The 26,512-nt window shown below is 39.5% G+C and overlaps 3 protein-coding genes across 3 annotated transcripts; 2 read left to right on the top strand and 1 right to left on the bottom strand.

The window, feature by feature from the left end:
- Positions 1–1,512: 1,512 nt before the first annotated feature.
- Positions 1,513–3,159, bottom strand: LOC144667234 (uncharacterized). The gene has a single exon (XM_078528636.1). It carries the CDS (start codon positions 3,157–3,159, stop codon positions 1,513–1,515), a length of 1,647 nt encoding a protein of 548 aa, XP_078384762.1.
- A 1,165-nt stretch (positions 3,160–4,324) lies between these two features.
- LOC144628539 (uncharacterized) lies at positions 4,325–14,378 on the top strand. Its single transcript, XM_078486654.1, has 2 exons — positions 4,325–4,929; positions 13,128–14,378. Exons 1-2 carry the CDS (start codon positions 4,686–4,688, stop codon positions 13,505–13,507), a joined length of 624 nt encoding a protein of 207 aa, XP_078342780.1. The 5' UTR covers positions 4,325–4,685; the 3' UTR covers positions 13,508–14,378.
- Positions 14,379–15,652: 1,274 nt separating this feature from the next.
- LOC144628478 (heat shock 70 kDa protein 12A-like) lies at positions 15,653–25,727 on the top strand. Its single transcript, XM_078486584.1, has 6 exons — positions 15,653–15,766; positions 16,813–17,135; positions 18,604–18,786; positions 19,392–19,616; positions 20,735–20,900; positions 24,518–25,727. Exons 1-6 carry the CDS (start codon positions 15,748–15,750, stop codon positions 25,570–25,572), a joined length of 1,971 nt encoding a protein of 656 aa, XP_078342710.1. The 5' UTR covers positions 15,653–15,747; the 3' UTR covers positions 25,573–25,727.
- Positions 25,728–26,512: the final 785 nt, after the last annotated feature.

Here is a 26,512-nt window from a genome sequence, read left to right as displayed (position 1 = left end):
AGGCTGTATAGATCTTGGGCCACTATACTTCATGGCCGGGTTGGCAGCTCTGGAGTTACAACGGTTCCTTAATTCGCCTGGGCTGGTTGATACTCTGCACAGAGGCTGCAGTTACTCACAGCTTCCTTGATTTGGTGGCTCATACCAGGCCAAAACAAAGCATCTTTGGCCCGTCTAAGACAACCTTGTTGCCCTTGATGACTTGCATGAATGCGCTTTATCATTTCTTTGCGTAATGCAGTTGGAATGATCACTCGATCGCCTTTATACAACACGCCATTGTAGACTCCGATTTCATCACGGTATGTCCAATACTCGGCAATCAGTGGCTCACTTTGCTGCTTTGCCTCTGGCCATCCCTGTAGGACAGTCATCTTGAGACGTTGTAGCTGGTTGTCTGCTTCAGTAAGGCGTCGGATGTTCTCCAGGCCATCGTTTGAGATTCTCAGGAATTCTGCCGCGTTGACATTTTTCAAATCGAGGCGACAGACTTCTTCATGCTCCGGTCTGAGACAATTTGTACGGGGGAGCAGTACTTGGCAGTGGTGCTCTAGATAGTGTATCAGCAAGGAACAATTCAGCTCCTTTCTTATAACCAACCTTGAGGTTAAACTTCTGTAGGCGAAGGAGCATGCCTTGAAGGCGCTTTGGGGCTGCTGTGAGTGGCTTGGTAAAGATGGCTTCTAATGGTTTGTGGTCACTCTGTACGCTGATGGACTCCCTTCCAAAGATGTATTGATTAAATCTTTCGCAAGCAAACACAATCGCCAAACATTCTTTCTCAATTTGAGCATAACCGCGCTCTGTTGGTGTAAATGTTCTCGAGGCAAACGCCACAGGCTGACCCTCCTGGAGCAGGGCTGCACCCATGCCAGAGTCGCTGCTGTCGCACTGGATGGTGACTGGTAGGTTCACATTGTAATAGCGCAACACAGGATAGTCTGCTACTAGCTGTTTGACACGGTCAAATGCATCTTGGTGGTGTTTCTCCCAGACCCAGTCTGCGTCCTTGTCAGTCAGACGTCGCAATGGTTCGCACTCGTCAGCCAGATGGGGAACAAACTTGGCTAGGTAGTTTACAAAGCCAAGAAACCGTTGTACTGCTTTGACTTCCTCTGCATTGGTTCGTCCATCTGGGTTTGGCATCTCTTGGACTGCACGGACCTTTTCTGGGTCAGGCTTTACTCCGCCTGGTGTTAACAGGTGACCAATGAAAGGGACTTTCGACAGTCTGAGTTTCAGCTTCTTGGGGTTCAGCTTCAAGTTGACTTCTCTGGCTCTCTCCAATAATGCAATTAAGTTGCAGTCATGGTCTTGCAACGCCTCTTCCTGGGTCTTGCCCTGTCCCGTGATAAGGATGTCATCTGCTATGACATATAGGCCAGGTAGTCCCTCAAGTACTTCGTGTTGTCTGCGCTGATATTCTTCTGGTGCTGTTGCTATTCCAAATGGCATTCTCAGCCAGCGGTACCGCCCGAATGGCGTCCAAAATGTAGTTAGGTAGCTACTCGGCTAATCAAGTTTCACCTGCCAGAATCCATTTCTTGTATCTGCTACGCTGAAGACCTTGGCTTTAGAGAGTTCGGGTAGTATTTCTTCGATCGTTGGCATCGGATAATGTGACCGCTTTAGGGCTTTGTTCAGGTCCTTTGGGTCAATGCATAAACGTAGTTTGCTGCCTTTGCGTACAACAACCTCACTGCTGATCCAGTCTGTCGGTTCAGTAACCTTTTTGAGGACTTGCATCTTTTCTAATTTCTCAATGTGTGCCTTGAGCTCGGCTTTTAGTGGTATGGCCACCCTTCTTGGAGTGTGTTTCACTGGTGTGATGTTCGGGTCGACCTCTAAATGGTATTCTCCGGGGAGGCATCCTAAACCCTCAAACACATCCTTGTATTTGATGATGATATCTTCTGGCACTGTTGCTGGAGAAATGTCGACGCTGTTTGCTATGTGTACTGTAATAAGTCCCATACTAGTACAAGTTTCACCCGACAACAGGGGTTGTAGGGATCCCTGGACAATCTTGAAGTTTAGCAGATGTTGTTTGTCCTGGTATTTACATTGTAATTCACATTCTCCTAGAGCTTGTATCAGGCTTTCATCATAGAGCTTAAGCTTTGCTGTGGTTGGTTGCATAGCTGGTTTTCCACTTTGTTTAATTTCACATAGCCTGTCAAAGGACATGACGTTACATGTGGCACCAGTGTCAAGCTGACACTGAATCAGAGCTTCTCCATTTTCATTAAAGAACCGAAGGGGTGCAAAAAACCGCTTTCTTTGTTGGTGATCCAGTGCTCCCACGGATTCAATGCAGTACACTGACTCATCTTCTGAGGCTGACTCCCCTTGTGCATAATGAAGGCTCTCATTTTGAAAACACACAGATGAGGAATGATTGGGTTTCCCACACTTCCTGCAGGTTTTGCCAAATGCTGGGCATTTGTTCTTATTAAATTGATGCTGGCCTCCACAGTAAATGCACTCACGTTCCTTGAACTGCCTGCCAGTGGTGTTTCCACTTCTTTTCTTTGGTATTCCAGGTCGCTTCTGCCATGGCGGTTTCTTAGTGCCTTGCTTTTCCATGAAGTTCACTGGCTGTTGCTGTATTCCATCCCCTTCAATTTTCTTTAGCTGCTCGCTGGTCGCTTCACTGATCCTAAGAGACTCTATGGCTTTCTTTAGATCGCAGCTTTTCTCTCTGAATAACCTCGTCCTCGCTGCACTGTCCTTGCAGCCCAGCACCAATCGGTCTCGCACCATTTCGTCTTCGAGAGTACCAAATTGTCGGGGTTCAGAGAGTTGGCGAAGCTTGATCAAATATTGGTCAATAGTTTCGTGTGTTTGCTGCTCCGTATTGTGGAAAATATATCGTTCGTACAGTATATTTCTAATCGGTACGAAATGGTCTTGAAGTATGTCCAAGATGATCTTTGGGTCTTTCATATCATCGTCGGTAAGTTGTAAGCGTTTCAAGATCTTCTTACACTCGGTTCCCATTAAGCTTTTGAGGGTTGCGACTTGAATGTTCTTGTCTTTCTTGTCAAGCCTTGACGCTACCAGGTAATCTTCGTATGCTTCACGAAATATCTTCCAATTTGTGGGTAAATCCCCGCTGCAATTCATTTGCTCAGGAGCTGGAATCTGATAAGTGGCCATATTCGCACGTGCCCAAATCCAAGATGGCGGTCGTGAAGAAAACTATAAACTTCGGTGAGAAAACACTTTTAGCATATCGTAACAGAAAGGACGCGCCTGTGGATTGCAGTTTCATCTCATAGTAGTAATCAGTTCCATTTAAAATCGTTTGTAAAACAGTGGCGTTGGTTGCTTTGGTCGATTGCGAGAAAAAAGAATTTAATGAGCATGCGTTCCGGTGCTCTTGTTACTATTTTTGTATATAATTTGGTATTGCCTACAAAAGTGATAATAAATTGAAAACCGCTTGGTGGATGTTTTTTTAAAAATTGACAAACTCGAGATTTGTCATCAATTGATATGGCAAGGAGGGTGGGACTTTGACCTGAAAGTTACATGATAATGGATATGCTCTTTTGACAAATTAAACAGCTTAAAGGGACCGTGTCACGGATTTTAGCCAAACTTAGGCATAGGAAATGACCACCAAATTCGTTTAAATATATAAAATAACATCTTAAAACAATGAAAGAATATTTAAATAACACACCAAATGCAAAAGAAGGTACGGATGGCCAAAAGTGACGAAGATTGAAACGGATTGCGATATGGTTTTTTGAAAAGTGATCCGGCGGAACAGTTTTCAAAGTTAATCTTGTTTGCTTGTAACTTTAAATTATAACGCCTGGAAACACATTTGGCTGCAGTGAAGCTATGGCTTTGTCATTTAGAATCATAAAATTAATTTCTTTGCAAACATTTAGTTTCATAGCGAGTGTTTGGCAAAATTTAATATAACTTAGCCGTGACACAGTCCCTTTAATGTGCTAGAATAGAGAAACAGGGTATTTATTACAAAATATAATGTAGAATAAGGCCATTGGCGTTAGGCCTTTCTCGATTATGCTAGTAAAACTGGCATTTAATGCTACTAGAAATTCTCGCATAAAGCCAAAAAAAATGCTAAAATAATGCCTGATTTCCTTAAAAAATGCCACTTGAATTCCAAAAAATGCTTTGTTTTATTTCAAACAAAACGTACAAACTCTCACATTATATGCTCATATCAACAAGAGGTGATACTTAATAATTGTTTGTTTATAAAAAAAAATATAAAAAAAAATTATTTACAAAAAAAATAAAAATAAAAAAACACACACACAAGTAACACAACACAAGTAACACAACGCACAAACAGTCGAAACAGACAGAAAACAATCAAATTATGTAATCAAAATTGTGAAACTTTAGGATTATTTATCCTTCTGAGTTCTGAGTGCTGAAAATCTGGATCACAGTCATGAAAAGTGACAGAAAATGCTAGCAATTCTTTTTTGAAGAAAAAACGAAAAAAATGCTCGTTTTCCCAAAAAATGCCGAAAAAAATGCTAGCATAATCGAGAAAGGCCTAATTGGAGTGCAGCTTCAGGAAAAAGTTTGCTTTTTGCGTACTGATAGGTTGTATTGCTGTCTTTACAGGTTCATCTTTACAGTGCTGGAAATGCCACAGTACAACTTCATATGAAGATTGCCAAAATAAGCAAACAATGGACAACTGCACCAGTTCCAATTCTGCGTGTTGGCAAGGGGACATGACGTTTGAAAAAGGACCTGACAAGAAGCAACATTTTGAAAAAGGATGCCTCGTTAACGATAGTTGCGAAAAATACGAAAAAGGAGATATTGAACTATGTAATATCACAAAGGCTCAAGGAATTACTGTGGACTGCAAAGCAAAGTGCTGCCATGAAGATGAGTGTAACAAAGGAAATCTTCTTGTCGAGAACAAAGGTAAATAAGTATGTGTGACGCAGTTTAGGACACTTTTCTTCTCCTTTTAGTTTGTTTCACACTTAGTGAGAGAATGGTAAGTTTGCCTGAAATTTCACTATTAATTTAAGGTGGCTCAACTGGATTTTTAGAGGTAACACCGAGCTCAAGTTTGTGAAGTATGTCGACATTAATAATGCCATCGAAAAACGATCACCACAGCTGTATAAGATAAAGATGATTTTTTTCTGACCATTGTTATATTGCCATACACTCTTTCAGTGCTAGTTTTTGTCGGCTGTCGGTGATCTGGAACAAGATTGTCGCCAAAACCTCTTTGAAGGCCTCCTTGATGCCGAACTAATTGCCGTGACAAAATCACACATCAAGTTTCAGTAATTGATGTGTGAGATTAGCAAATCACCATTTGATAATATGGAAATCTCTATGCTTTTCTTTATTTCAAGCCATGAAATCCCTATCCATTTATATGCCTCCAGCTTTACCCCCTTCAGGCAGAGCCTCGAGCTCCCTGTATAGGGAGTTCCCCTATTAAAAGAAGGCACCGTTACTTTGCACATTATGGAATAATTAAAGCTAGAGGGTATTTACAGGGTTTTAAATATAAGATTAAGTAAGGTGGTTGTTATTGTAACAGTGGTCATGCGGCCCTTGTTTTTCACCCAATTTGGAAAGCAATATAATTTAACAGCTGAAAACATCTCGACCTCTTTCTTTATAGAGAGCTGTGTATACTTCAGCCTGCAATTCACGAAAGTATACCCGCCAGAGCTCTGGTGAGGTCTTTTTGAAAGCACTACATTCAGGTTGTAACTTTAAATTGACCAAATCTATATATGAACCGTGCTTTCTTTACAGGTTCTTTCCGCCAATGCTCCAGGCGCGAGAGCGAGAAATCTTATGAAGATTGCCAAAATAATCTAAAAGTGCAAAACTGCACTGACAAGTCTGTTGGATGTTTTTAAGTCAATTGACAACATCAAGTATGAGAATGGTTCTAACACACATTGTGCATTTAGTAAGGGATGTGTGAGTGCTTCTCATTGTGAAGTGTACAAGAAAGGGGACATCGGATATTGTAATAGCCTAAAGAAAGGAGGATAATATATAGATTTAGGCACGCCTAAAAGCGGAGCTCCCCATTTATTTAATTTTCACTGGAGCTTACAATGTTTTCATTCTAAAGGAGGATATAAAGTGGACTGCAAAGGAAATTGCTGTTACGAAGATCAGTGCAACAAAGGAAATCTTTTTGCCGAGAGCAGAGCTCTCGAGCAGAGATCAGTGTTATGTGGCTGCTTTCTGGTCTGTTACTGGCACTTGCCAATATCAACTGACCAATTGATATATTGAAATAACTTTGGTACTTAAAAAAACAAAACAAAATTAATTGTAATTAATTTGTATAATGCTTTTTAAAATTGTTCCAGAATACCTGTTCATACCCGTCCTGTGGAGGATTTTTCGGTTTGACCCCTCCCCTCCCCCCAAACCCTCTGGAAATTCCAGTTTAGCTTCATACTAATCCTTTAAAACTTCTGCTTTTGAGCACATACCACCACCCCCCCCCCCCAAAAAAAAAGAAAAGAAACAGCAACAACAATACTCTCTCTTTTTCTCTCTCATCCTATTCGCTCCTCTGACTGGAGCATAAGGCTATCCAGAAACGTCCTCGATCCTTCACGGTCTTTTGCTCGCTGTTCCACCTCATTCCAGCTAGTCCAGCCCAGGTCTTTACGCTCACCTTCCACAGTTCTTTTCCACGAAATCTTGGGTCTTCCTCGCTTTCTCTTACCTTCAGGGGTCCAGGTGAGAGCAACTCGGCAATTGTTGTCCTTTTCCCTCCTTAAGATATGACCTATCTATCTCCATCGCCTGACCTTCACGGTTTCTGAGATGGGTCTCTGCTTTGTTCTTTCATAGAGATCACAGTTAGAGATGGTGTGTGGCCAGAATATTCCGAGGATTCTTCTTAGACATTTTTGGTGGAAAACGTCTAGCTGCTCGATATCTGTTGATGATATCCTCCACATCTCAGCGCCGTACAGGAGAACAGAGGTCACACAGCTCTTGAGGATTTTCAGCTTGGTGTGCTTGCTGTTCATCTTTGATCTCCAGACAGGATTGAGGGTGGCATACACCCTTCTTGCAATTGAAAGCCTTCGTTTGATGTCTTCATGTGATCCACCTTCTCTTTGGACTGTGGCTCCTAGGTAGATAAAGGAGCTGACTTCTTCAACGTCTTGTCCATCTTGGGTTGGCAACCTCAGTCGTGTTTGTTCGTAGCACCTTTGTCTTGGTGGTGCCGGTATACCTCGAGACCTAATGGAGGCGGTTGCACTTCTCTTGGAGATCTTTGTGCCGACTTGAGAGAAGAGCTATGTTGTCAGCATAGTCAAGATCCTCAAGGACTGTTGTAAACTTCCATCTCGAACCCCTTCTTGCATTGTTGGTGTTTTGCACTATCCAGTCAATGATGATGTTGAAAAGAAAACCAGACATTACACAGCCCTGCTTGACACCTGACTCTACAGGAAACCAGTCTGATGTCTGCCCACGTTCAACAACACAACAGGTGCTTCCATCATAAAGCTCTCGTATGATGTTCCCGAATACCATAACAACAACAACAACAACAACAACAACAACAAAATAATAATAATAATAAATAACGGCTAGCTGTACTGACTAACAAAATAATCTGCTCTGAGTTTTATAACTACTTCCTCACAGGGTAAAAGTTTGGATATGTCCAGAAATGTCATCATCAGTGCTTCATATTTTTGTTATAACACAAATCACAGTTTATGTTAATTGTTGAGAGGCACTTACCGTAGCTGCTTGAATGTCGTGTGTTTCAAATAATATCACTTCATTTTTTATCCGTCGAAGACAAAAGTCTGGCTGTCGAAAGCTAATAATTTTTAAAATATTTTACCAGAGAACGCTTTTTACCTTCTTATAAATTTGGAAGTAGAAAAAATCCTTTAAATAGAGACTTTTTCAGGCATTGTTCTGTGAAAATTGCTGAATTTGTTACAAATAATAGCTAGGTTATTATTTCTCATTGAGAAATTAGCTGTAAAGAAAGATGTTTATCCTGCATAGTTAGCAGTAATCCTGTAGTTCCGTGGAGAACATGTGATTGTGTGACTTGCTGTGTGACAGCTCTCACAACATCGTAACTTATTTTGTTTCATTGTTAAGTAATTGAATTATCTAATTATTAATTGTTACTTTTTCAAGTTTTGAATCATGGATTTAATCGTTTCTGGGACTCCTGGGTTGAACAGTCCGATGTTGTAGTTTTGTGGAGATTTTATGTTCAGAACTGTGAGTCTTCAGTGTCTCTAATCCAGCGGCTTAGCTCAAAATTTTGGTTGAATTGTGCACTTTTTGATACAAGCATGAAATTTGGCACACTGAAAGTGGTCACCAACAGACGTTTTTCAGATATAGTGCCAAGCCCGAAAAACGCTTGTTTTTCTATTTATTAAAATCAATGAAATTCGTGAAATATTTGTTGTCCTGGTTTTTAGATAAATGCTATAATGTCAGGTAGTGATACCAAGTCGCACGAACAAAATTTAAAACGAAATGCTGTAATTTAGACTGTTCACAGCCCTCTATATTTTCGTATTTTTCTGCCTGTCACGCAATATTTCTTCCCAACGAATTGCGTTACGCGCCATCCACTTTCAGCAGTTTGAAAGAAAAACACTCGCGTGACTTTTTCAATTTTCTTCAAAATCTGAGAACCTGCAAAAACGCGTTGTCATTTCATGCAACACTTGTTAAAAAGTTAATTTTTGCCTTTTGTGTCCAAACAGGAAAATAAACTAATTAGTAACCATGGTGCGGTAAATAATTATTTGTGACGCAGTGACGTCACAAATATCAATTTCAAGTTGTTTTACACTTAGTAGGGGAGGGATGAAGTTTGTCTAGAGTTCACTAATAATTCAAAGCATATGACACAATACATTTCTGGTGATGTTTTAAGGTTCCATAAAAACAGTGTCGTTTCTTGATGGAAGAAACACGAAAGTGGAATGAAATCAGACGTGGTGTGAGAAATACGTTTGACCAAACTTCCCAACCCCCACCCCTCCCTCCTCAGCTTCTTAGAAGCCTCACCTTCATGTAGAAGTGAACTGCTTCTTTCTGTACAGTGCAGATCAAGGTGTGTTCTGATCAATAAGAGGTTGTAGTGTGTTTACTTGTTCTCACAGAAAAGACAACATGAAAGGCGCTTTGTTTTTGGGTTTTACATTCTTCTGTTGCCTTTGGACAATTGGTAAGTTGTGCCGTGAACGAAATTCATGTCTGTTTTAGTTACTCGCATCTGCTTGCATGCAGCCATCGACCTTGCCTAGCGGCGAAGGTTTATAGCGCTATCGGCTGCGTGAGCTTATTTTCCTTGTTATATTTCACGCTTTGAATTTGAAAACTTTATTATAGGCTGGGGCAGTTTATTTTCCTTGTATATGTGTAGTTCCACAAGGAAAATATTCCGCCAAAGTAAAGTCAATATCAACATGCATGATTTGCGTGACTGCATTGCTTTCAGCACAACAGTTATGGCGACTGAGTGCATTTTACTTCGTTTGAACTGTAATTTACCACTCAAAGTGTGTAGGAATTTACTGTTGGCGATAACTTTTTTCACTCCTAGCCTATTATAAATTCGCCCAACTGTACCGATTGCGAAATACTAAGCTTTAATACATGTAAGCTTATGTTACACGCGTAAATGAGTTCTTAGATCGAATTTGAGGGTACAGTTGAATCCCGATAACTCGACCCTCAGTACTAGTAACTCGAACTATAAACTCAAACCTTTTTCAATTCCCTTCAGGTCATTTTCTTACTAAATTTACCCTCGATAACTGGAACTCCCGATATCTCTCGTGAACCTTTTTCGATTTCCCTTGAAGGTTTGAGTTATCGGGATTCGACTGTACATGCAACTGTAGATTTGTTTTCCACCATTAAATGTGTTCATGCAGTGTAATTATAGGCCTTCTCGTATATTGTTGATCTTGCCCTTGAGAAAAATGTAAATTTCTCTGCAAAATGTTCTGATAATCAATACAATGACCTGCATAAATTATGTTTACTGTACATGCAGGCCTGCGTGTACATGCTTTGAGGGCATTTTGACCCCACTCCTCTTCTGTTTAATTTGACTTTGTTCAGGCTTTTCTCAGTGTTTTCTGTTGTAAAATTTTGCATCATTTGTCAACAGGATAAATTTGGCTGTGGACAACCTATTCTGAAGTTCCTTGTTGTTGTCAGTTCAACAAAACTGGATTGAGTCTTAACTGAGTAATTTTGAACAAATCAAATTTAACAAAACTTGAGATTTCAAGATTTTGGTGATTGAATGCCATGTAACCACAAAATTACACTGTATGCATATGAACTAATTAATGTCTGCTTAGGACCAAAATAATATAACTGTTTTGTACTGATTTTATGTAGTGTATGTGTTGTGTGAAACAGTTGTGAAATATCATGATGCCTCCCACGCTAGCCGAGTTCTGATGAAATTGCTGATCATGAACTTAGTCGACTTGGCTTGATCTGAAGGGTCCTGTAAATACAAAGACACCTACATGTATGGCCCTTTGAACATTTGACTGATTCTCTACAAAATCAATCAGTTCCCAGGGCTCAAAATAATTATCGGCCGGTCAATGAAGAATGTCTGGTCGAGATAATAACTTGTCCGGTAATTTTTTCGGTTTGCCTGTACAAATACACAGCTTTCAAATAAAGGAACAAGGTAACACAAATCAACAAATATAATGCCAAGAGCTTCAATAACGGAGCTTTGTAAGATTTTTGGTAGAAAGTGTTCTCATAAATACTTACAACCTAGTGTAAATACCCTGTACATATGCACTTGTAAGTCTTAAAAACCTATGAAAGCTATGCACAAGGAAATACCACACTTTAAGCAATTTCTAATTTCTATACTGCATCGAGTTTGAATGCTGCTCTCGCTCCTTGCCTCGCATTTAAACTTTCATAAAGAATAGGAGGTCATGAGCCTGCATAACGTGTTAAAAATGCATATAGCGAAATTGTTGCCTTAAACAATGACAACTTACTTTTGGGGGCTTTAGGAATGACTTTACTGTATGCCGCAGCATTTTTGCTTGATTAAATTAAATTAAAATGAAAGTACTATTTCCAGTTTTTTGACGGGTCAGGAATATCATGTGACTGAGCTTAAAATTTGTTTGTCTGGTCAAAATGACCAGTAGCTGTCTGAAAATTATTTTGAGCCCTGCGAGCCAGGCTGATTAAGATTTTTTGATGGGTAGCAAATTACCCAAAATTATGTGTGGTGTAAACAGCCTTTGAGCTCCGATTTATTAACTTCTCTGCTCTCAATTTCAACTGTTTACACTCAGGTCCTGGGATTTAGAATGCTGAAATCATCATATGTTAATGTTATAAATTGTTATCTCCAGAAAAATTAAAAAAAATCACACAGGATAGCCTGATTGTGTTGTTCCAGAAAATATCCAAACCATATAGGTACATGTAGTTAATTTTTAGAAAACTGCGTATTTATCAGATGGGTCTGACAGGGGAAGGGCTTAAAAGGGCTACATGTAGATCACACAAAATTTTACATGCAATTTCAGCACAATCTTACCAACTGATCATTAAATTACTCAAAAAGATCATAGAAGCTATAGAAGAACTCAAAATTCATATCTGCCCTTGTTGCACCATGAGACGCATAAGGCCTCAAAAGATAGACAGACAAGCCAAAAAGAGGCATGGACTGATGGGATGACTAATGCAGGGCGTCAAATTGCGCCTAATACAGGCGCCAATGCGACTTAATTTTTCATTTTGGCGACCATATCCTGAAAGTTGGTCGCCAAATTGGCAACTAGAATTTTCAAATAAGACATTTTTTCATAGATTTGCTGCCATTGAGCAACAGTTTATATTTTCACCTTTTTTCATGGCCACATAACAATCAAGGATGATTTTCAAGCATTGTAAATGACACTTTCATACAAATTGAGATAAATTTGAAAAAAGTTGGGCCAGCGTTTTTCAAGTTAACCCGGACGCAATCCGTTTTAATATTCTCAAAAGTTGCCCAACCATGCCCCGTTTTGGCCTTTCTGTGTTTCTTTTGAGTTCTACAGTTTTAAGCCATTATTGTGATATTTCAGTTAATTCTATTAACAGTTGGTTGGTGCTGAAATTGCCTAAAATTGCCCCTTTAAACAAGAAGAACTACAGTTTTAAATTAGTAGGGTGTTGTTGGTACAACAGCCTCATATTAGCTAACTCAACGCAAGTCACTGTTAAGAGTATTACATGTAAACAGCTCTGATCATTGCATGTTCTCACAATGTGTAAAACAATAACTAATTTGTAAGTCTTTACTCTTACCAAAAACAAACATACACATGTACCTCTCTTCACCGAAAAGTAATTGTGTACACCAAAAGTGGTCTTGTCGTGAATCCAGTAGGAGTAGCAATTTTCCAGTCGCTTTATGATTCTTAGCCCTAGAACTGAACTGGGATAATCTCCAGGAGGGTGGGGATTTTGGCTTGAGAGTTACATGATGCTAATTTGACAAACTAGTTAGTGTGAAATGAGTCTTTCAAATGTGCGAGGCATGCAGGGCAAGTCAGCGAGGTGAGGCATAAATCCCTTCTCCAAATAAAAAGGCTAACCTCACACTCACATAGGGGGCATCATTACTCATTCCTTCATGACTTGTAAACTGCACCATAAGCAGTCTGGCAAGTCCCCTAACCAATGCTGTAAAATTATCCCTGAAAATCCCAGAGGGGAGTGGATAATACAGGGTTTTGAAAACAAGCCGGCACCCGCCAGAGTTCCACCGGCTACTTGATGTTATGGTTACTTTGGCCATAGCAATCAGCTGATGAGAACAAGCTCAGCTTGTCACAGCTGCCTACTCTCTGCAGTTGCTACTGGTGGGCTTTTTAGGTTAACCAAAGTGCTATTAATTTAGGCTACTGAACCGTAGTGGATTGCATGCCTTGCAGCCTCACACTTTGTGACGACCCATGTAAAGTTATACAATGTAGTAGAGCATCAGTATAGAATAAGGGTGTTATTGTAAAACTTAGAAAAATTTATATGCTTTTTTCATACTTTCTGATAGGTTGTGTTTCTGTCTTAAACAGGTTCATTTTTAGAATGCTTGGAATGTGTCAGTTCAACTTCGTATGAAGATTGCCAAAAAAATTCAGAACTGATCAACTGCAGCAGAGCCAATCCTGCATGTTATCAAGCAGAGATCACACTTGAAAATGGATCAGCAAAGAAACTTCTATTCCAAAAAGGATGCCTAGGAAAAGATGATTGTGAAAATTACGAAAAAGGGAATATTGATTTCTGTAATACCGAAAAGGGGAAAGGATATACTGGGGACTGCAAAGCAAAGTGCTGCCATGAAGATGGATGTAACAAGGGAGATATTGTCGAGAGCAAAGGCTCAGCCTTCATAATCAGCGTTGTAGTGTTGCTGTCTGGTCTGTTACTTACATTTGTCAATATCAACTAACCATGAAATAATTCCAAGAATTTTTTAATCATGTAATTTTAGAGTAAGTGTCACTTGGAGTTACGCTTACATGTATTTGTTGTTGTTTTATTAGTTAATGTTGCTTAATAATGGCACAAGGGAATATTCTTAGACAACTAAGTGAAGATTTTTTTTAGTAAGTGAAGATAAAAAGCTGAAAGCCAAATGTTATTCAACAAGGAAGTAGTTTTGGTGTTAATAATAATGTAGTGTTCTGTAAAATATTCTCAGAACTTAGAAAATGTCAAGAGTGTAACGGAAAGTAAAGAGAATTGTTATTAAGGGCACACCCTTGGAACAATGAGAGGTGCCCCCTGAATAGAGATTAGGCTTGTGATAATAATTAACCACCTATTGTAAGCAAAATGGCTGTTTTCTTGTCTTGGAATGCAGCCATTAATTTAAATAGTTATACTGCGTAAAATGCCTGATTTAAATTGCAACAATAAGCTTAGACTGTTTGAATTTGGTGGTGACTTGTTACTTACTAATTGTAATGCCATGATAAGGAAATTACAAAATACAATGTACATTTCTTTCTACTTTGAGATGCAGGCAGAAACTTGAACTTTTAACAACTGGTTATGAAATAGCCAGGCAGCTGCATACTGTATTAGTAGTGGACACAGATGATGCTTCAACATCATGGTTTTTTTTTTTTCATGGTACCAAGGATGTTTATTTGAGACTGATTATATGAAGTCAGTAAACACGAACACGAACATGTACAGGCATTTGCCATGATTTGGAAATCAGACATCTGGTGTATTTTATAGACTGCAAGCAAGTTTTGTATGTTTACTAGTACTCCACTTATCATCCATTTAGAATAAAAGGCTTATTCATGAAACCTGTTATCATTTATGTGATAATCCAGAGCAGAAAAGATTAATAACCAGGGGTGTAACAAATGTATCACAGTTTAGTTGTCGCATTAAAAAGACAGTTGAAATAGCCTGTGTGGCAGGTATTCAAAGAGGGAGGAGTCAGGGAAGAACGACAAAGGCTTCTCATTTCCCTCCCCCCCCCCCCCCTTGTAATGGCTGCCATGCAAACTTAAGTTGAAATGGCATTTGGGAATCCCAAAATGTGTTCCTGTCTTTTCAGAGAGAGTTACATGTAATAGCTACACGCTCCAAGTTTAATACCGCCCCAAAATCAGTTAAATCTGAAATCTGAATCTTTAAATCCAGAATTGTGACAACACACAAGGAAGTGTTGACTGTAGATGAATCAGCTCAAAAGTATCAGTGTCGGATCTTGAGGTGGGAAAAAGGGGTGGGGTGGTGGTGGAGTCGGGGGCAATTAGATTGAGATAATGATTCCCAGTTTAAGAGCATGTCAAGTTTCCACTTGTTTTAAAAATACAGCCTGCAAGGTATATCTGGCAAGAAACAAGTGACCAGAAAAATCAAAGTTTGGTAACTGCTCAGCAGAAACTAGCGATAAATTAGATAGTTATTTACACCATTTTTTACGATCGATGACTTTCCCATACAATTCTCTGTATACAAAAGCTGTCCCATACACCACGTATGCCGAGTCGATGCATGCAGGTGGCACTGGGAGATTCAGATTGACCCCAGGTCCCAACAAAGGGTACAGAAAATTAGAGAATCGATATTTACCCTTCTCCTATCACCCTGCTGTACAAACTGGAAGGGGTGGGGGAGAAATAATTTATTATGATCTATTTGCAGGCGCCCACAGAGTCTTCAAATTCGGCTTTCCAGATTACCGTACCTCAGCTATAATAAGTCGAATCACTTTAATTTCAATCAATAACTGGTATAGGTTCATGGTGTCAGTTTCAGGGAACAACACTTTTCCGGTTTTGGTTTTTCGTGGTAAACCGGAAACTGTCACGCTTCACGAAAGCGATCGTATCAAAGCTTGATAATAATAAATAAAAAACAAGAGAAAATAACAAAAAAAACTAGGAGAGAGTTCATTTCAAACCAATGTTTATAAATTAAGAAGTGGTTAGTTCAGTTATAACCCGGCAGATAAATTTTAAAAATTGAAAAAAAACTCACGAAGAGTTGTGTTACAGTTATTTGATTCATTTTTTTTCGTTACTAAATAATACCCAACGTTTTTCCGGGAAAATTACCCGCTGTCGATCGAAACGAAACGAAACCAAGAACGCCAGAAGACAAATTTTAGTCATTTGCTTTGCTGTTCTCTCGGTCTGAGGATTTCAAGAAATTACTCCAAACATGGCTTTCATATTAACAGGTAATGTTGAATAGAATAACGTGCATATTTTTAATTCATAAATCGTGCAGTATAGCCTTGCCGCACAATGCAACACGTTATGATTTTAGTCTTTAACTGCGGAAGTCGAGGACGATTTCACAGACCTTTAAAAAAATTATCTAAGCTTTGAGAACAAGTTGGACTTGGAAGGAGCAGCACCACAATAGTTTGATGTAGTTTTTCTGGGACGTATTTTGTCATATTTTGACAACATCGAGGCGGTCACATGCATTCAACATGCAAAGCAAAAACAAACGCGCTTTATAAAAGCCCGGGTATAAAAGTGACCAAAATGAAATTTTTTGATACTCAAAGTGATCTTACATCCTCTAGTTTGAGATCTAGATCAGAAACCGATCATTCCTTTTATATTTGATGTGAAGGATCACTTCTTTCGAATTCGACACAAAAAAAAATCGTCGCTTCGCGTGCGTGCAACTTGTCACGTAACATAGCGTGACAACGAAGTCAGGACAGCACGTCACGCGATCAGACCATCATCCACACGCGAACCTAGCCGGACACATTTATTTATAACAACTTTATTGCTACATTAAAACGCCGATTTCACTGAGGACAAGATATCGGCTTATGGACAAGAATGGCACTAAACCAGTTTAGTTGGAAAACGTGCCCCATGTCGCAACGCCACCTTAATATAAAGAATGAGGAAAATTCGTTGACGCGAGCAAACAAGGAGCCTAAACAAGGAGGTTGTGGGGGGGGGGGGGGGGGTAACGGAGTTAATACCCTCAAGAGAGAAAATTTTGTCTGAAAAGAATTCATTCAGGTGAACAGGAATCTATCACGACTCTATCTGATGACAAGAGATATACAAATTTATACTTATACAATCTATTCCAGTTCTCTTCTCTTCTCTTCTCTTCTCTTCTCTTCTCTTCTCTTCTCTTCTCTTCTCTTCTCTTCTCTTCTCTTCTCTTCTCTTCTCTTCTCTTCTCTTCTCTTCTCTTCTCTTCTCTTCTCTTCTCCTTTGTTTTCATTCCATGTCTTGTTTTGTTAAACAGGTCTCAAAGATTTCCTCTTCGGTACAGAGAAACCTTTTCTCGCTACTGTTGCAATCGATCTGGGAGCAACATACAGCGGTTTCGCCTTTTTGATCAACAAGGAACAAGACGATGACTCGATTTTTATGAACAGAGACTGGGTGAATGAACTGGGCCATAGAACAAGCAAGACACCCACATGCCTGCTGCTTAAACCAGACCTGTCATTCGACTCGTTTGGGTATAAAGCAGTAGAAAGATACGCATACCTCAGGAGTGTCTACGAAGCACAGGACGAATTCTTGTTTTTCCAGCTTTTCAATATGAATGGGAAAAATGATAAGGTGAGTTAATGAGTAAGAAAAAATTAAAATTCTGTATTTTGTAACTTCTGTTGTATAGTACCATTTCTCGTCTGACTTTTATATGAAAGATAAATGTTAAAATGAAAAAAGGAACAAAATCAATTAACCAACCAACCAATACCAACCAACCAACCAACCAACCAAACAACCAAACAACCAACCGGGCAAACAACCAACTAACCGAGCATCTAATGAAGAATGGGTACATAATTTTAAGATATCATTTTAAAAAGGGGATTTTGCTCAGCTGTTGATAATGATCCGAAGAACGAACGAACAAAAGAGCGAACGAACGAACATGTACAAAAGAACGAACGGATGAATAAAGGAAAGAAGGAAAAAAAGAAAGAAAGAAAGAAAGAAAAAAGGAAGAAAGAAAGAAAGAAAGAAAGAAAGAAAGAAAGAAAGAAAGAAAGAAAGAAAGAAAGAAAGAAAGAAAGAAAGAAAGAAAGAAAGAAAGAAAGAAAAAAGAAAGAAAGAAAGAAAGAAAGAAAGAAAGAAAGAAAGAAAGAAAGAAAGAAAGAAAGAAAGAAAGAAAGAAAGAAAGAAAGAAAGAAAGAAAGAAAGAAGCGAATGTTTGAATGAACGAAAGAACGAGCGAACGAACGAACGAATATAAAAAAAGAACGAAAGAACAAACGATTAAAAGAACGAACGAGCTAACTTACCACTGGCAACCAACCAAGCAACTCGAAAAGGAAAAGGAGAAGCCACGAGCCAAGCGGCCCACACTGCCGGAGCTTATCCCGGTTTCCGTAGCATTACGGCTAGGAATTTCTCTCCCCCCTGATGGGATGCTAGTCCCCCCCCCCCCCCCCAGCATTAGTCGCCGGTACCCATTTTCCTGGGTGGGGAGGCACTATGAGAGTAAAGTGTCTTGCCCAAGAACACAACACAAGTGACCCCGGCCGGGCTCGAACTCGGACCACTCGATCCGGAGTCCGGCGCACTAACCATTAGACCACCGCGCCTCCCGAGCAACTCGAAAGCAACCAACAAAAGAGTGAACAAAAAAACAGAATGAATATTAAAGAACGAATCAACGAACGAATTAAACGAACTAATGAACTAATGAACGAAAGAACCCCGCACGCACGCACCGCCGCAGCACGTCCGAATGGACGCGCGGACGGACAGACGCACGGGCACACGGATAAACGACAGATGATGGATTTTCGACTAATTCCTGTTAGGACCTACATACACTGTTACATACTATCAGAAGTGGAATAAAAAAGTTGACGACGTTCTTTTATATATTAGTTTATATTGCAAGTATATCTTGACGTTGTTGACATCTTTTTTTAAAAGGAATAGAAAGAACAGCCTCTCAAGCTTAAGTAGTTACATATGATTACTCTTTATTTAATCTGCGTAGTTAAAAACTTCCATGAAAGCAAAGGGCAAGGAATACCATTTTTCAGTGCATCTCTTTCATCTCTTTTAGAAGAAAAACAACTCAGAAGATAATGACGTCAGTGTAGAGTTTATGGAAGAGGGTGAGAAGGAGGAGGATAGTGAAGATGATGACGTCACGAGTTCGGATGATGAGAAGGAAGGGCAGTCAACTGAGAATGGAAGTATCAAAAGTGATGATGACGAACATGATGAATGGAATGAAAGTGAAAAGGTGTTTATAACTTTAACTAGTAAGGGAAGTGATCACAGCAATAATGTACTCGAGGAGCACTCATCTAGTTGAAAGGTAGAAGGGGGGGGGGGGGGGTGTGGGGCGGGGTATACAAGACATTACCCATCTGTTGAACATTATTAACACAACTACCGGTCTAGACATTTGAGATTAAACATTAAACGCCTTATCAACTGCTTTAAAGACATAGAGATGTTTCAAATCGTTTATTTTTTTTTAGCTGTCTAGACCTCGTTTAGGTCGCGTTAAAAGCAATAAACGCGGTCATGGCACAAAACAGCAGTGTCTTTAAGGGGTGAAAGAAAGCTTAAAAAAAGAAAGCTTGAGCACGCCCATATTGGTCACCTTTAGGTTTTTAATTCAAATTTTCCGACCGACATACCGGTCCCTTGCATATGGGAGCCTGCCCCCTCAGTGCACGGATTTTAGGGGTGGGGAAAGAGATCACTTTTTTGTGATACTGCGATTTTTAACCGAGTGAAAAACGTTTTGACTGCATCCTAATAGTAATCACCTTGTTGCTGGTCTATTCGAGTTCTTGTTATTTAATTATACGGCAACGTTTATCGTGCTTATGTTATTAGATCGTAGACCTGAAGAGCACCCTTAAAGCGTCCAATGGGAGAACTGTAAGAGCCATTACAGTCTTGGCACATTGCATCAAGTTTCTTAGAGACGAAGCAATCATGATCATTCGAGAGGAGACTGGAGACGACAACTATAATGTGAAAGACATCCAGTGGGTTTTAACTGTGCCTGTTATGTGGGCGGCAAGATCAAAGCAGTTTATGAGGGAAGCAGCTTACAAGGTGACGTCATGATATTCTCCTGAGTTGTGTCAGGAGCCCATTACTGGTTGTGTCACGTGATTAATGTTCAAGTTTAGAACCATACATAATTTCTTTACCAACTATTCGAAGCTATATCTACTGACCCTTTACGTACAACACCTAGTCACTGGCTCATAATCCTATGTGTCACGATGCCCATATATGGTCAGAAAGTCACTGTTATCCGTCATCCGTACATAACAGATATATAACCTTCGATATACGTAGGTTACGAAGATTTGTCCAAAGTCTATCCTTCTCAATTTTACAGAATATCCTCTAAGTATCAGGCGACTATCTCGAGCGATTTCGCAGGATAATTATTAAATAATATTTCAGTTTTAATCATAAGTTACTGAGGAACTTACAATTCAAGTCAAATGAAACATTACATGTTTCATTTGAAGTTGCATTAGTTTAAGTTTTCAAGTGACAACTTCCACCCCCTACCTGACAGTTCATTGATAGAGCGGTTTTCTGATTAGAGCGATTTTCGATTGAGTGTCGTAAAACCAAAACCAAAGTAATCACTCTGGCCAATTACAAAGAACGCAGGCAACAAGAACCAATCAAAACTCGAAATAAATAGATGTAGCAGGCACGAAGCCCGGGAAAACATACGTAAGCGAGTCGCAATTGGTTTTGTTTCTGATTGTTTGAGAAGGTGGCGCGATTTTTAAACCAATCACAGCACGTATTGAAGCAAAACTAAAGCGATTACGGCTTCTCTTGGACACTCAGTCTTACATCATAAAATCAAATCCAAAACAGTCAAAATAGCCAATCACAACAGACGCAAAAAAGTAATAAATTAAAAAAAAAGGAAACCATTTGGCAGTATGCGCGGGAAAGCGCGATTGACCAACCCACGACTGGCCTTGGTTTCGCATCTGACTGGTTCAGGAAATGAAGCTATATTTTTTAACTCAGTCACAGAAAGCAGTTAAGATCCGTTTGCCTGGTAGTTTTGTTTCCTTGGTGAACGATTTTTACTCTCCATCCATGAAGCGTTATGGGGCTGGAGAAGTTAAAATTCTCAACGACGAGTATCTATGCTTGAGTCTTAGACACTAAAATTTCCCCTTGATTTTCAATAGGCTGGTATTGGGTCACGTGGTAACCCGAGGCAAGTGATGATTGTCAGCGAAGCAGAAGCTGCACTTCATTTCTGTGTAAAGACGGAAATCAGAAAAGACATTTCATCTCGAACGGGAGCTGTGATGCCGGACGAAAACACGCCGTTTATAATCGCCGATATAGGAGGTAGTTATTTGATAAATTAACAAATGATTTTGTAAGCTTAAATATAGTATAAAATCCCATTTATCATTGGATCTACAAGGGGCTTGTGTGTGATTTTTTAGAACATAGAATTGCCGAGGGAAGTATAAGCCCATAGCCCCAAAATATATCAATATTCTATTGTTATTTTCCCGTAGCGCCATGCCTAAAATCTGAAATGTATGTGTACAAAAATGTTGTGTTTCCACTGTTGACTTACAAATGCTAAACTTAACTTTTCTCCACAACCTTCAACTGCTTTGCGTCCATTCGCTGGTATAGCGGAGCTCCATGGGTAAGGAAATTTGGTAAACCCATGAAGCCGAAAAAAATTGTTATCGAGTGAGCGTTCGCCCGGCCGCCCGCCCGCGTCTACAGACTCTTGTGGAGTGGGAGAGGAACCCCCAAGGCAACCCGACCTGGGGGGGAGGAGAATGTCATCTTATCATATCCCAAGGAATGTTGAGGTTACCGTCGATATTGATCATCCATGCTATGGTCAGTTGTCAGCTGTCAAAACAAGATATCCACTGACCGGTATCACATGACCATATCGCGGGCAATCTCGAGCCCAGAGTTCATCCAGTCGGTCAGCGGTATGGGATGAACTCTGGGAAACTGGAATGAATCAGATCAATTTCAGGTCGATTTCAGGAAGAACCTTGTTCTTCCGGTTTTTATTGCGCATGCTCGTAGTTCTTAGCGGAAGTAAATTTCCCAGAACGGAAGTAAATCGAGAGAAATGAACTACTGTATTTCTAACACAGTATCGGCGGAACTCGTGTTTATTGAAGCAACAAAAGTAACAATAACGTCCTGCAGTTAACTAAAGAGAGAGTTAACAAAATAGCGTCTGGTGTTTTGATTTCCTTTAGTCTCTTTCTTGAGCATTCTGCTATATTTGTTTCATATCAAAGGTGTTGTTAGCCTTCCAGGATTCCGCCTGTTAAGACTGCGTGCGTGTGTCCGTTGTTGTTTTGCAGAGGACGGCTAAGAAATTTACATATTGCACAACGCACGGACAAGCTATTGTTCTGTTCATAAAAAAAATTGTTTCGCGACTTTCGCATATTTTTGTTTGGTGATATTGGAAAGGCTTCTCGCTGAAAGCGCATCTTTTCAGGATAGGTTGCATGTTTTCGACCAAACAATTTTTTCCTCGTCGAATGGCGGTGATATTAATAACGCACACACGTCAACGCTATTGAAAAGGCGTAATTAGCATTTTTGCGACTCAGCACGTGCACACGTGTGTTATAATTTTTGATCAATTCTTTTTCTTTAGCAAAACAACAACGCGTAATGCGTATTGCTTTTCTTCAAATTCTGCGTCATTAGTTATTATTTTGAATCGTGCACTGTCTGTCATATTCAGTTTTTCAACTGAAACGGAGATTTGAATGAAAACAGTAGTTCTAGCGAGATTTGTAATTCAACTATAAATTGAGTTTTCAATCGACCTTGTCCTTGGTGACGCCGTCGTTTGTTGTTTTAAATCTCCGTTCAGTATCGACGCTAAAAGGAAGTCCGTTTTTTATTCATGGTATCTTTTACGTTCAAAGAGAAGGGTAGAATTAGAAAATAATTCATTTATGTAGCACCATATCACGATTTCTTAGGTGTTTTTACAAAATTAAGCTGATATTTCTGAACATTTGACCATGGAAAACAAAAAAATGTTTTTCCAGGGTTTCCGGTTTGGTTTACTTCCGGGGAAGATTTTCAGACTTCCGTGTTGATTTCTTTTGTTCTGCGAGGGCCAATAGAGAAGGAGAAATACATTTCAGTTTCCCAGAGTGTCTACCGGCGACCCTACTGCTGACCAACCGCTGACGGATCGCGGAGCCGGGAGACACTCTGGGCTCGAGATTGTATCGCGGGCCATATTGTGTTTTTTGAAACTGACTGCTGACTGGGTTAAAGTTTTCTATTGATCGCGGGCTCAAATTTTACTTGTTATGTCTAGGGTAATGATAGGATTTCGTAAGCGCATGTTTTTTCGATTGGAGCTGATGATTTATTTCGGATATGGATTTTTCTTGAGTAGTATACGTTTAACAATATTTTTTATGAGAGTATTTTCGCACAATTTTAAAAACTCGAAAATAAGCGGGAGCTCCGCTTTTAAGCTTTGCTAAATCTATTTATTACTTTCTCTTGATTGCTGCCTATACCTTCGTATTTCGCATGTTGTTAGCAAAATCTACTTCTTCGTGATATGTTCTAACTAAAATCTATATAAGAAAGCTTTTTTTTTTACCAAAATGCGTCTCGTTGACGATTCGCTCATAGAAAACTCGGGCTCGAAGTAGCCTAATTGTCAAATAAACATTTACAGCAAGGCGCCCAAAAGTGTGACCACTTTTAATTTATTCACATTCTTTCATGCACATTTAATCCAATCAGAAGTCAACTGCAAGCTATCTACGGCTTTTGATTGGATTAAATCTGCACGAAAGAATGAGAATAAATTAAAAGTGGTCACACTTTTGGGCGCCTTGCTGTAACTTACACGACAGTTTTTTCATTTGCAATTCTAACATAAGTTACAATACTAACGTTACTTACGATATTAACGTTTCTTACAATACCAACGTTACTTACAATATTAACATTACTGACACTACTAACATTTCTTACAATACGTTGGCGGATCCAGACCTTCAGGTAAGTAAGGGGGGGGGAGGGGCGATCATCCAGACCCTGGAATTAGAGGGGGCACGCTCCAAAAAATATTTTTTTCTCGGCCCTTCGGGCCTTAGTTTGACTTCAAAATAATGTGGGATCCTGCCCCCCCCCCCCCCCCGAGCCCCTCCACTAGATCTGCCAGTACAATATTAACATTACTTACAATACTTAACCCTATTCAGACCGGGCTTTTTTGGACCTTCTCAGACCGGGGGGGGCTTCGGAAGCCCCCCTATGTATCTTCCAGAATATTTAAGCAATCACCATGAAACTTATAGGATGTATTGTACGTCCGAAACTCTTTCTTTTGGTAGACGTCACGTGGGATGGTGACGTCACATCACGTGACAATTACATCATGATGTCAAAACAGCCGCCATCTTGGATTTCAAAATTTTTTCCAAAATGCCAGAAAACCACCCAAAATCATTGCAAATTACTCGAAATGAATAAAAATGTGCTTTAAACCCGTAAAAATGTAAAAATAATGCCATTTAAGTTGATTTTTATTTACAGGAACACGCAAAATCACAAATTTGGGAAAATATGCCTGTCAAAATGCCGTTGCCACGGTGATGTCAAGTTCCTGACACATCATCCAACCCTACCAATTTGTTGCCAGATAAATTTTAGGAAAACTCAGAAAGTTTGGCAGCGTTTGGTTAAATAAAAAAAAGTTATAAAAGTTCAAAGTCAGCGCGGACCTCAAAAGCCCCCCCCCCCCCGGTCTGAATAGGGTTAACATTACTATTTAACAATGCCACACGTTACATACAGTACCCCAACATAAATAGCTTACAGTATAATTTTATTAATGTTAATATTGCAATGGCTAATTAGCAATACCACAAAAAAAATATCGTATCCAGTCCATGTTTTTTCCTGACACGATAGCTGATCTTTGCCGACAGGAGGAAGCCTGAACGTAACCGCCTATGAACAACATGAGGATGGTACAATTGACGAGATCTACAAGGCGACTTGTGAGTCGTATGACACAGCTTGTATAACCAGTCAGCTTGAGGATGTTTTAAATGAACTGTTCGGTGCACAACTGCTGGACGACTATCGTCAAATGTTCCCGTCTGATTGGCTCAAGATAATGCAAGATTTTGAAGTAAAGAAACGCGCCTTTCAAAATGAGGAGACGAAGATCCGTTTGCCTGGAAGTTTTGTTTCCTCGGTAAACGATTTTTACTCTCCACCCATTAAGCGTTATGGGGCCGGAGAGGTTAAAATTCTTGACGACGAGTATCTCTGCTTGATTCCTAAAGTAATGCTAAGTCTTTTCCAGCCTTTTATAGAAGAAGTAAAGCATAATTTGAGGGCTTTGTTACAAAAACAGCAGCTTTCGAAAGCCACGACGATGTTTATAGTTGGAGGCTATGCGGATTGTTTTCTTCTTCAAGAAGAAATCAAAAAGGAGTTTTCCGATGAATACTGTGTCATTGCTCCTCCGAATGCAATCAGCGTGGTTTTTAAAGGGGCGCTGATGGTTGCCCAGACGACAGCTGCAACGAAGGAAAGAGTCATCAAAACAACTTATGGAGTTGATTGTTCGCGGAATTTCGTCTCAGGAAAACACCCTGAAGAAAAGATGTTCGTGGCTAATGGCAAGTCGAAGTGTAGAGATTTGTTCAATTGTTTTGTGAAGGAAAGTGACACCGTCAAGCACGGACAGAAAGTTTCCATCAGATACCGACCACGCGAAGCAGATGAAACGGAAATTAAATATACATTTTACGCCGCAGCTACTCCTGACGTCATGTTTGTTACAGACCCCGGAGTGACTGAGATTGGAAGTGTAGTTGTTCATTCTCCTGACACAAGGCAAGGATTAGACAGAGATATTCTAGTCAGCATGTCTTTTGGAGGAACAGAAATTATTGCGACCGCATGGGATGTTACAAGTGGAAACAGGGCTCAAACAACCTTGGATGTTCCTTATTCTCGCTTTCAAGTGTAAGAAACAACTATTTTAAATGAGTTATGGCTAAGCTGTAATTCAGGATATTTCAATCACCTTCAAATCATTGCAAATAAGTATTAGATAATATTGTAAAGCACTTAGGATAGCAATGCATGCATAAGCGCTATATGAATTTATTAATTAATATTAATTATTTATTAATTAATATTAATTATTTATTAATTAATATTAATTATTTATTAATTAATATTTATTTATAAATTTATTAGTATTAATATTATAATTTATATATAAGTGTTGGTGTAGATGTTAGTGTTAGTGTTAGTATATTATGTTATAACTGCCGCACTTCCACATTTGCAGGGTTACGGTTTTTCCTCGACCAAGTCGCTGTCAGGTCAGGAGCGCTGTGTAAAACAAATTCAAACCACTAGTGCCAGGTTGTTTGAAAGCCGTTTAGCAACAGTCTAGGATTGAATTCTGTAGTGCAGACGCATTTTGGACGAGCGAGCTCTGAATATTTCATTCAGTGTTTTAAGGGTTTGGGCGAATAGAAAAATAGAGTGACGTCTCATTCCCTCGCGTTTTTGACTTCAAGTGCTCGACAACTCCCCGAAACTAAAAATGCCGGCACTTCGGGCTTTTTCGAAGAGATGATCGATTGTGAGGTTTTTATTTATCTTGTAAAAAGTGTTTTTTTGTGATTTAATGTTAAATTTTGTGTTATTTGAGAAAAGTTAAAGTCAAAACTGAAGGACGGAAATAAAAACTGAAAAGTCGCTAAAAAAGTACTACAACTGAAATCAAGTTTCACGCTAGTGTGAAACTAACTTAACCAAGAGAACCATATAGCAAGTGGCAAGCGAGTTTTAGAAATTATTGCGTGCAAACGTAGTTGCATTTGATAGCGATCCTAATACTATTAATTTGCAAGTAAATTATGTAATATTTCTTTTTCTGCGAAATTCAGTTTTTA

Source organism: Oculina patagonica, chromosome 10, assembly GCF_052425735.1.
Source record: "Oculina patagonica isolate OP01 chromosome 10, crgOcupat, whole genome shotgun sequence".
Taxonomy (NCBI): Eukaryota; Metazoa; Cnidaria; class Anthozoa; order Scleractinia; family Oculinidae; genus Oculina; species Oculina patagonica.
This window is presented reverse-complemented; position numbering and strand designations above follow the sequence as displayed.

Coding starts and splice junctions, on each gene's coding strand:
- LOC144667234 (XM_078528636.1), bottom strand. CDS start 3,159: ATGGCCACTTATCAGATTCCAGCTCCTGAGCAAATGAATTGCAGCGGG.
- LOC144628539 (XM_078486654.1), top strand. CDS start 4,686: ATGGACAACTGCACCAGTTCCAATTCTGCGTGTTGGCAAGGGGACATG. Junction 4,930..13,127: donor TCTTCTTGTCGAGAACAAAG/GTAAATAAGTAT, acceptor TGTCTTAAACAG/GTTCATTTTTAGAATGCTTG.
- LOC144628478 (XM_078486584.1), top strand. Junction 19,617..20,734: donor TGAGGGAAGCAGCTTACAAG/GTGACGTCATGA, acceptor GATTTTCAATAG/GCTGGTATTGGGTCACGTGG. Junction 20,901..24,517: donor TATAATCGCCGATATAGGAG/GTAGTTATTTGA, acceptor CTTTGCCGACAG/GAGGAAGCCTGAACGTAACC.